General features: G+C 42.5%; 1 protein-coding gene across 4 annotated transcripts in view; it reads right to left on the bottom strand.

The window, feature by feature from the left end:
- Window positions 1–11,192, bottom strand: part of LOC106134546 (SH3 and multiple ankyrin repeat domains protein 3) — a 119,252-nt gene that overhangs the window by 3,243 nt on the left and 104,817 nt on the right. For 3 of the 4 annotated variants that reach the window (XM_060944878.1, XM_060944880.1, XM_060944879.1), the window contains 8 exons: window positions 10,851–10,943; window positions 9,603–9,698; window positions 6,780–6,894; window positions 3,260–3,389; window positions 2,320–2,452; window positions 1,783–1,919; window positions 919–1,017; window positions 417–541 (listed from right to left, as the gene is read on the bottom strand). In XM_060944878.1, coding sequence (XP_060800861.1) covers window positions 417–541; window positions 919–1,017; window positions 1,783–1,919; window positions 2,320–2,452; window positions 3,260–3,389; window positions 6,780–6,894; window positions 9,603–9,698; window positions 10,851–10,943 — 928 coding nt within the window. Of the gene's footprint in view, window positions 1–24; window positions 104–416; window positions 542–918; window positions 1,018–1,782; window positions 1,920–2,319; window positions 2,453–3,259; window positions 3,390–6,779; window positions 6,895–9,602; window positions 9,699–10,850; window positions 10,944–11,192 lie in introns of all 4 variants that reach the window. The other variant, XM_060944881.1, reaches the window with a different exon arrangement.

Here is an 11,192-nt window from a genome sequence, read left to right as displayed (position 1 = left end):
TATTTTAAACTTCAAGACTCTAACCTTAAAATTATTTTTTAACTAAAGATATTCCAAAAGTATTTCTCCAGGACTTTCAAATATTGGCACATATTTTTGCATCCTGAAAATTAAAATTGTCGGATAAAACCCTTAATTCCTCAGTTGAACAAAAGAATATTTTAGAAAAAATAACATCAATTTTTGTAAAGTTTTGGCAAAAAAATAGTTTGGTGTATTTTTTTAGTGATTTGGTGATTCTTGAAATAAGTATATAGTCAACAACTCAGAAACATGACTATCTATCTATTCATCCAAATTAAACCCATAGCATTAAATATTCATTTCTTTATCTATAATTTGACGCTTTGCTTTCTAGACTCAAATGGTTTGGGTGAAATTTATTCAAATTTTTAATTATAACTAGTGAATCATACCTAGTATTGCTGTTGGCGCTGGTCTCGGCGACCGCCGCGGGTTCAGCTTTGGGTTTGTTGTCGTCCTCGTCCGATTCGGACATACTGTAGTCCGGCTCGGGGATAGGGGGCGCTGGCGTCGAATTCTGGAAGAAACAGTGAGGGTTTAGATAGATAGTATACCCTTTATTGAACATACATTATAACAAAAATTATATAAAACTTATGCGCGGCCTTACAATCTTATTTATAGATATATAAAGGGTCAGGTCAAAAGTACCCGAAACCGCCGAGCTTGCATGAAGAGAGTTATGAATGTGGATGAAGCGAAGGAAATATGCAGAGATCGTGGCAAGTGGAAAGAGGTAGTCCCTCCGGGAAAGAGACGTGATTTTATGTTTGTATGTATGTATAAAAGAAGAAACGGGTGGACTGATTAGTTAAGCAGTAAGTTTGATTGAGGAAGTACTTACATATTATTATTGTATAAGAGTATTTTATAGATACATTTTGAGGAAGGTACCTGTCTGGGCGTGGTCTTGTTGAAGGGCTGCGCGTATTGGTTGTGGTCGGAGACCCGCGCCGGGCCGGACCACGACCGCAGCGACATACATTTGCGGGCCTGCGATAACAAACTTATAAGAATCAGGGGATAGGTCACAAAATTAACGGAACATTTTTTAAATTTTGAAGTTTGTAGTGGGTTCTTGGTATGGAGTTGTTGCAGCTTAAAATTACATCAGATTTGAAAGAGGCGTGCTATGGAAAAGTGGAGTAAAGGACATAATTCTGTGTTTTGAGATAGCACTTGCGTTTTTCAGCCATCCAGTGTCCACCAGTTTCAGTTTCAACCGTATGTAGAATTTAATCATGTGGTCTTATCGTTTAGTGTAATTGGATGCTCCTAGATTTTTTTTATATTGCAAGAGTCTAAATTTCTGGGTGAAATTACTATGTTGTCAGTCGTGATGGCACTTTAGAATAAGGATGACTTCATATCTCTCCCTAAAGATAGCCTAAGGGAAAGGCTTATATAGGTACTTGAGATTACTCTTATAGGCGATAGGCAACCTGTCACTATTTGAATCTCAATTCTATCATTGAGCATAACAGCTGCACTTTACATTTGACTATAAATATATATATATACAGGGCAAATTACACATTGAGTTAGCCTCGAAGTAAGTTCGAAACTTGTGTTACGAGATACTAACTCAACGATACTATATTTTATAATAAATACACAGATAGATAAACATCCAAAACCCAGACCAATCAGAGAAAGTTCGTCCTCATGCCCTGACCGGGATTCGAACCGAGCGTATTACCGCTGCGCCACAGAGGCCGTGACACTATACGTATGTATGTGTATGCGCGTGAGACTGACATTGGCGGGGCGGTAGGCGAGGCCGGCGCAGGCGGCGGGCGCGGCGTGCAGCTTGGCGGCGGCGGCGGGCCGGAACGAGGACGCGGGCGGCGGCGGCGGCGGGTGCGGCGGCGGCGGGCCCGAGCGGCTGCCCGCGCCTGCCGGGAACAGTGCACATGTATAGCATATTATAACTAATTATAAACTTTTATTCGTTATTATGGGACACTTCGATAAATCACTTAATAATGGTCATATCTTTCGGTTTCATAATTTTGGTTGACGTCAAATAAATTAATGAAAACTAAGTTCGCTGCCGCTTCCAATGTATCATTTTCTTCAACAACGTCAACGTAACAACTATCCAAACTTATAAAAGAAATGTGGACGAGAGGAAACATTGTTGTGATTAATTGACTAATATGAAATTTAATTAATTAAGTATTATTCCAAAAAAAATCTACTCTTAGTTTAAAATTACATCATCAATTATTATTATTTTTAATATCTACAACAATGCTTAAAATTAAATCAAACCGTTATGTCTACAACACATACCGTGAACGTCTTCGCTGGACCTCGTACGAGGCGGATGTTGCGTCAACTCCGCGCAGAGATCCGGCGTGGAGTGGAACTCCCGCCGCAGCGACCCCGTGTTGCTGCTACCCATTGACATCGATTTGCTCCATAACTGAAAGTGATGGAGGAAAAAGTTTTAGCTTTTGGTTTTGCCAATACAGGATTTTAAAAAATTCCGGATTTTGTTAATTTTGACATTTCGGTAGTAAGCGATTAGTCGCGAGTCGCGAATGGTCAGAAATGACCGTTATTTAATTTGGTCTTAAAATTTAGTGGCTCTCATTCGCTAATGCTTTTGGTTACAAAATATGCGAATTAGACATACCTACTTTTAAAACATTGGACTCGCACATTAAGCAATCAAAATCAATATTTAATTGTCTAAATGGACATTATTTACCGCTGTCACAATTTTTTGTAATCTTAAAGAATAATTTTTTTACTATTCCTATAACTCTTACCGAAATTCAGTAAGGGTTTCATGAAAAATATCGGTTATCTGTAACGTCTTAAGAAGCATGTCCACGCAGAGGCATCTCTCACTCAAGTAGGAGAGAGACGGATGTCGAACGCGACGGCCGATTGTGCCTCTTTGTCGCTCGTTCTGCGCTCTCGCTTGCACTTACATGGAACGCCTCAGAGCGAGGTAACGCTGCACGAGTCATGTTTTTTCGTGCGTGCAGCCGGCTCAATCAAATTATAAGACGTCACGTCAAATATCTTAACACACTGTCAGTATAGTATTTACTTTTTTAGGCGATGGGCTAGCAACCTGTCACTATTTGAATCTCAATTCTATCATTATGCCAAATAGCTGAACGTGGCCATTCAGTCTTTTCAAGACTGTTGGCTCTGTCTACCCCGCAAGGGACATAGACGTGACCATATGTATGTATGTTAGTATAGTATATACAGTTACCTTCCCCCGGCTCCGCTTCATCTCGGCGACGGAGGCGTACACTCTCTGCGGGGCGCGGCACGGCGAGTACGGCGGGGAGTTGTTCCCGCCCTGGAACGCCGACCGGGTCATCATGGCGCTGTTGCCGCCGCTGGGGGTTTACAAATATAATGCTGTTGATCATGTCTGTTTAGCTAATTTTGGAAGGTGAATATCTTTGGAATGAGGTATGTGTCTAGAAGTTCAAACACGGTTGAAAATGATGAATGAAGTAGATATTATTGTCAATTACTGAACATACATAGTGCCGTATGCTTTCCAGTTCTATAGAAGAGGCATTATGCAGGGCATTGTCGGACTATCGAATTAGTCGGATTATAGAGCACTGTCTAAGACCCTCTATACCGGATTTTTTTTTACAAAAGACTATCTTGTAATTCGACAAATTACATATCCAATGGTAAGATTCTAGGTTTAAACTAAGTAAAACAATACACTTACGCGTACAAGTTGTGACCTGTTCCAACCGTTTCTCTACTTGGTTTGTGTTCAAACCTGCATGATCTACATTAACGAAGATTGTCAAAAATGTTATACATATTCAAAGACATGTCGGACTACAGGGGGCACCGGATTAGACAGGGGTCGGATTATCGAGGGTCCACTGTATTATATTATACAGGGTTACGTTTAAAACAACTGCATCCTTTTAAACATAGATTATACCCATGCTTCTGAGCTGTTTGAGCCTATTTTTATTTAAATTAAACGTCATCATTTTCACATTAAAAAAACCCTCAAAAACTATGTCACACTTTATTAAAGACCAATACTACAAAAAGAAATTAAAACTAAACATCTAAATAAATGACTAATAAATAAATTATTTTTCTAGTATCAAGATCAAGTAAAGTACAGAGTTGTCGAGATCGTTCAGCTGAATGCATTGTGTCGTTGACCTCTGTATCTTACACGTCGCTTTTCCGCCGGCCGGGGTGATATGACGTATTTAGGATCGTGGATTTTGATACTTTTATTTTTTTTCGTACTTTCTGAAATATGAACCGATATTTTTCTTTTAACGTTTTTAAATATCCTTTAGATGAGTACACTTAACAGTTAAATTTATGCAGTTGAATTAAAAGTCACCCTGTATATTTATTATAGACATGAGTATTATGTATAGAGTGTAGATATTGGCGCTACTGACGTGTGGTCGGTGTCGGCCTGCCGCTGGAACAGCTCCTCGAGCTCGGCCGCCGTGATGCGGATGGACGTATGGTCACTGTATGTATAGAGTGTAGATATTGGCGCTACTGATGTGTGGTCGGTGTCGGCCTGCCGCTGGAACAGCTCCTCGAGCTCGGCCGCCGTGATGCGGATGGACGTATGGTCACTGTATGTATAGAGTGTAGATATTGGCGCTACTGACGTGTGGTCGGTGTCGGCCTGCCGCTGGAACAGCTCCTCGAGCTCGGCCGCCGTGATGCGGATGGACGTATGGTCACTGTATGTATAGAGTGTAGATATTGGCGCTACTGATGTGTGGTCGGTGTCGGCCTGCCGCTGGAACAGCTCCTCGAGCTCGGCCGCCGTGATGCGGATGGACGTATGGTCACTGTATGTATAGAGTGTAGATATTGGCGCTACTGACGTGTGGTCGGTGTCGGCCTGCCGCTGGAACAGCTCCTCGAGCTCGGCCGCCGTGATGCGGATGGACGTATGGTCACTGTATGTATAGAGTGTAGATATTGGCGCTACTGACGTGTGGTCGGTGTCGGCCTGCCGCTGGAACAGCTCCTCGAGCTCGGCCGCCGTGATGCGGATGGACGTATGGTCACTGTATGTATAGAGTGTAGATATTGGCGCTACTGATGTGTGGTCGGTGTCGGCCTGCCGCTGGAACAGCTCCTCGAGCTCGGCCGCCGTGATGCGGATGGACGTATGGTCACTGTATGTATAGAGTGTAGATATTGGCGCTACTGACGTGTGGTCGGTGTCGGCCTGCCGCTGGAACAGCTCCTCGAGCTCGGCCGCCGTGATGCGGATGGACGTATGGTCACTGTATGTATAGAGTGTAGATATTGGCGCTACTGACGTGTGGTCGGTGTCGGCCTGCCGCTGGAACAGCTCCTCGAGCTCGGCCGCCGTGATGCGGATGGACGTATGGTCACTGTATGTATAGAGTGTAGATATTGGCGCTACTGACGTGTGGTCGGTGTCGGCCTGCCGCTGGAACAGCTCCTCGAGCTCGGCCGCCGTGATGCGGATGGACGTATGGTCACTGTATGTATAGAGTGTAGATATTGGCGCTACTGACGTGTGGTCGGTGTCGGCCTGCCGCTGGAACAGCTCCTCGAGCTCGGCCGCCGTGATGCGGATGGACGTATGGTCACTGTATGTATAGAGTGTAGATATTGGCGCTACTGACGTGTGGTCGGTGTCGGCCTGCCGCTGGAACAGCTCCTCGAGCTCGGCCGCCGTGATGCGGATGGACGTATGGTCACTGTATGTATAGAGTGTAGATATTGGCGCTACTGACGTGTGGTCGGTGTCGGCCTGCCGCTGGAACAGCTCCTCGAGCTCGGCCGCCGTGATGCGGATGGACGTATGGTCACTGTATGTATAGAGTGTAGATATTGGCGCTACTGACGTGTGGTCGGTGTCGGCCTGCCGCTGGAACAGCTCCTCGAGCTCGGCCGCCGTGATGCGGATGGACGTATGGTCACTGTATGTATAGAGTGTAGATATTGGCGCTACTGACGTGTGGTCGGTGTCGGCCTGCCGCTGGAACAGCTCCTCGAGCTCGGCCGCCGTGATGCGGATGGACGTATGGTCACTGTATGTATAGAGTGTAGATATTGGCGCTACTGACGTGTGGTCGGTGTCGGCCTGCCGCTGGAACAGCTCCTCGAGCTCGGCCGCCGTGATGCGGATGGACGTATGGTCACTGTATGTATAGAGTGTAGATATTGGCGCTACTGACGTGTGGTCGGTGTCGGCCTGCCGCTGGAACAGCTCCTCGAGCTCGGCCGCCGTGATGCGGATGGACGTATGGTCACTGTATGTATAGAGTGTAGATATTGGCGCTACTGACGTGTGGTCGGTGTCGGCCTGCCGCTGGAACAGCTCCTCGAGCTCGGCCGCCGTGATGCGGATGGACGTATGGTCACTGTATGTATAGAGTGTAGATATTGGCGCTACTGACGTGTGGTCGGTGTCGGCCTGCCGCTGGAACAGCTCCTCGAGCTCGGCCGCCGTGATGCGGATGGACGTATGGTCACTGTATGTATAGAGTGTAGATATTGGCGCTACTGACGTGTGGTCGGTGTCGGCCTGCCGCTGGAACAGCTCCTCGAGCTCGGCCGCCGTGATGCGGATGGACGTATGGTCACTGTATGTATAGAGTGTAGATATTGGCGCTACTGACGTGTGGTCGGTGTCGGCCTGCCGCTGGAACAGCTCCTCGAGCTCGGCCGCCGTGATGCGGATGGACGTATGGTCACTGTATGTATAGAGTGTAGATATTGGCGCTACTGACGTGTGGTCGGTGTCGGCCTGCCGCTGGAACAGCTCCTCGAGCTCGGCCGCCGTGATGCGGCCGGACGCGGGCCGCGCGCGGATGGACGCCGTGCGCGGCGCCACCGGCGTGCCCGCTGCGGGACAGGCGAGTTAGTGAGCGGGTTCGAACCCAGTGTTCAGATTATAAAGCCGGAATAATACATATAGTAAAAACTTAAAACATAACTTATTGCGTCTTAATATCGTTCTGTGGAAAAATTAACAATTGACGATCGCTATCATGACGGCCTCTGTGGCGCAGCGGTACTACCTACGCTTGTCTGTGACATCGTAAGTCCCGGGTTCGAATCCCGGCCAGGGCATGATGAGAAAAGAACTTTTTCTGATTGGCCTGGGTCTTGGATGTTTATCTATATAAGTGTTTATTAGAATAGAATAGAATAGAATAGATTTATTTTCAAAATTGGATACAAGGTATCACTTATTGACGTCACATAACTTAAATCTAATTATAATTACTACCGCTTCCAAAGCGCATGTGTAGAAGAAGCGGCGGAACAAACTACACTGCAGCATTTTCACAGGACGTCAATTTACAAATATAGATCTCTTAAATCTAAATCGTGGACGAATGCACATTGTCTACATTAAAAAACATGTATGAATGTAGAACTGATTATGTCAATACGAATATTTCGTCAAATAAAATAAATATAAAATAAAATATGTACATACTGTACAAATTATGTCAAGATCATGTCAAAAATACACAAGCATTTAAGAGGCCATTATGTCCAGCTCGGGCCACACATGTTTATCATTAATATAATCATCCGTGCTGTAATAGGCTTTCCTACAAAGCTCAACTTTAATATACTGTTTGAATTTTCTATCATTCATTTCAAGAACACTTTTTGGTAATTTATTATAAAATCTTATACAATTAATCAGAAATGATTTCCCTACCTTAGCCAGCCGATGTGCTGGGATCGACAACTTGTAATTGTTCCGCAGTGATCTACTAGTACATTCACCTACTTTTTTGAAAGAGTCTAAGTTTTTCCTAACATGCATGATGTTATCGAATATGTATTGGGAGGGCAAAGTTAAAATATTTAGGTTTTTGAAAAAATCTCTAAGGGAATCTCTTTGTTTAAGACCGTAGATATATCGAATTGCCCTTTTTTGTAAAATGAAAATAGTTTGTATGTCTGCTGCTGATCCCCAAAGCAGTAGACCATATGACATTAAACTATGAAAATAACTAAAATATACTAGCTTAGCAGTTGCCACATCCGTCAAATGCCTAATACGACGAATAGCGTACGCTGCAGAACTAAGCCTTTTAGAAAGTTTTAAAATGTGAGCATGCCATTTCAAATTTGAATCTAATGTTATTCCTAAGAAAGTAGTACTATCAACAAAATCTAATCTTTTACTACTTATACTAATATCCACATTTGCCTGCCGCACATTGGGAAGTGTAAACTTAATGCATTGGGTCTTATTTGCATTTAACAGTAAGTTGTTGATTGTAAACCAGTTAGAGATGGCGGCTAAAGTGCTATTCACATCATCACAGATTTCGCTACGGCGGTTCATTTTAAAAATTAGTGACGTATCATCTGCAAACAACACGATGCCAGTCTGTTTCTCAATCATGCAAGGCAGGTCGTTGATATATATCAGAAAGAGAAAAGGTCCCAAAATGGAACCTTGCGGTACCCCAATTTTTACCGTCGCTCCTTTCGATTTTGTATTATTTAAATCTACCGTCTGTAATCTATCACTAAGATATGATTTAATTAGTTCAACGGCAGCAGTATCGAACCCGTAATGAGCGAGCTTGAGCAGAAGAGTTCTATGATCTACGCAATCAAATGCTTTGGTCAGATCGCAAAACACTCCGATGGCATCCTGTGAGTCTTCCCATGCATTGAGAATATGAGTGACAAGAGCCACACCTGCATCTGTTGTACATTTCCCCTCAGTAAAGCCGTATTGCTGACTATGAAATAATTTATTAGACTTAAAGTAACGCTGCATTTGATTAAGCATGATTCTCTCGAACACCTTGCTCAAAATTGGTAAAATTGAGATTGGTCTATAATTACCAGGATCTGATTTTTCACCTTTCTTGAATAATGGAATTAGTTTACTATACTTCATTAAATTTGGAAATATCCCTTGGTCAACACAATTATTGAATATATAAGCTAAGTCCCCAGCTATAATATTTATAATATGACATATCACAACAGCCGACATACCCCAATAATCCTCAGACTTTTTCAGATTAAGTTCTTTAAAGGTATTAATAATGTCAGTAGGGTCAATATTTAAGAATTTAAATTTGGAACTGCAAATGCTGACATTATTTTTAAGTAGAATTTCAGCTTCATTAGGGCATGAGTCAATATTAGAAGTTAATTCCAACGGTATATTTGTAAAAAAATGTTCAAATAAATTTACTATTTCTGTTGTAGATGTAATTTTCCTATCATTAAATTTAATTTCATTAATATTTTCTTTATTTATTATTATAAAATAAAGTATCGTTGAGTTAGTATCTCGTGACACAAGTCTCGAACTTATTTTGAGGTTAGCTCAATCAGTGTAATTTGTCCCGTATATATTTATATTTATAAATTATTAATAAAATTCGTTTTTGTTGAGTTCGTATATTAAAATGTATGTTATTATCAATACACCTAAAATTAGGTCAAACTTAGTACCTACTGTGAAGTAAAATTATTTTGATAATAGATAAGTCTATGATCATAATAGATACAAGTAGTCAAGTCTCTGTTCAAAGAGAAAAAAATATTGCAACAATACTCACAATTGCTGCCGGCGTTTAGTTGTACGGATTCAGCTGAAGACGATTTGCCGGCGACACTGAGAGGTTCGCAACTCTCTTCTTTTTCTCCGCCATTTTCTGGGGAATTTAAATACATATATTATTTAAACTAGCTGTTCCCGCTACTTAGTTCGCGTGGAATAGTTATTTTGGGCATCATTGAAGAAGGTTGGAATAATTTTCCCTTTTTTTTCACATTTTCCATTATTTCTTCGCTCCTAAAAGTTGCAGTGTGATGTTATATAGCCTTAAGCCTTCCTCGATAAATGGTCTATTCAACACAAAAAGAATTTTTCAATTCGAACCAGAGTTCCTGGGATTAGCGCGTTCAAACAAACAAACTGTTCAGCTTTATAATATTAGTATAGATAATCTGCTACCGCATCTAAACGTGCTTAGTATTGTAGCGGGAGCGATGATTCGGCTCGACCGCCACCAAAGGGAAGATCTTCCGCCAGGCTGGGTTAATGCCTGAGGAACCGCGGTTCCGACGATGTTATGTCTGAGGTTGTATATATAGCTCCAATCCGTGAAATCTTTGAAATCTCAATTTAGATTCTTCGCTGCTATTGGTTGAGCGCGTCAATTTCTTCGCGATGATTGACAGTAGTTGTTTGATTGGATGTTGTGACGAGTGGCGTAGAGATGTCGCCACAGTATAATATCCACAAACATACCCTTGTTTAAACCAACGATTTAAAACAATATTTTGATTATATAACTAGAGTTTCTGAACACGAAAGTAGATAAAAAATCTTAAGTTACCGAGTCCGGCGACCATAGAACGACTTAAAATAATATTTTGATTATATAACTAGAGTTTCTGAACACGAAAGTAGATGAAAAATCGTAAGTTACCGAGTCCGGCGACCATAGACTTGGACGACTTAACATAATAACTTCTAATATAACAGAGTTGTGCCGTGTGGTTCCCGGCACCAATACAAAAAAGAATAGGACCACTCCATCTCTTTCTCATGGATGTCGTAAAAGGCGACTTAGGGATAGGCTTACAAACTTGGGATCCTTTTTAAGGCGATGGGCTAGCAACCTGTCACTATTTGAATCTCAATTCTATCATTAAGCCAAATAGCTGAACGTGGCCATTCAGTCTTTTCAAGATTGTTGGCTCTGTCTACCCCGCAAGGGAAATAGACGTGACGATATGTATGTATGTATATGTATAACAGAGTTTCTGAACACGAAAGTAGAAGAAAAATCGTAAGTTACCGAGTCCGGCGACCATCGACTTGGCGCGCGCGCGGCCCACGCTGAGCGTGGTGCGCGGGTCGCGGCGCGGCGGCGCGGGCGCGGGGCTGCGGCCTGCCGGGCACACGTTATACATTACAATAATAATATTGTGAAGTTGACGTTGTTGAAGAAAATGCTGCAGTGCAGTTTGTTACCGCTTCTTCTGCACTGACGCCTTGGAAGCGGCAGTGAACTTAGTTTTCAAGTAATTTATTTGACGTCAACCAATGTTGTTGAACCATACGACAATTATTAAGCGATATATAGTATCCTATAATAATGAATAAAAATTTTGAATTTGAATTTGAAATTTGAATTTGA

Source organism: Amyelois transitella, chromosome 6 (assembly GCF_032362555.1).
Source record: "Amyelois transitella isolate CPQ chromosome 6, ilAmyTran1.1, whole genome shotgun sequence".
Classification (NCBI taxonomy): Eukaryota; Metazoa; Arthropoda; class Insecta; order Lepidoptera; family Pyralidae; genus Amyelois; species Amyelois transitella.
This window is presented reverse-complemented; position numbering and strand designations above follow the sequence as displayed.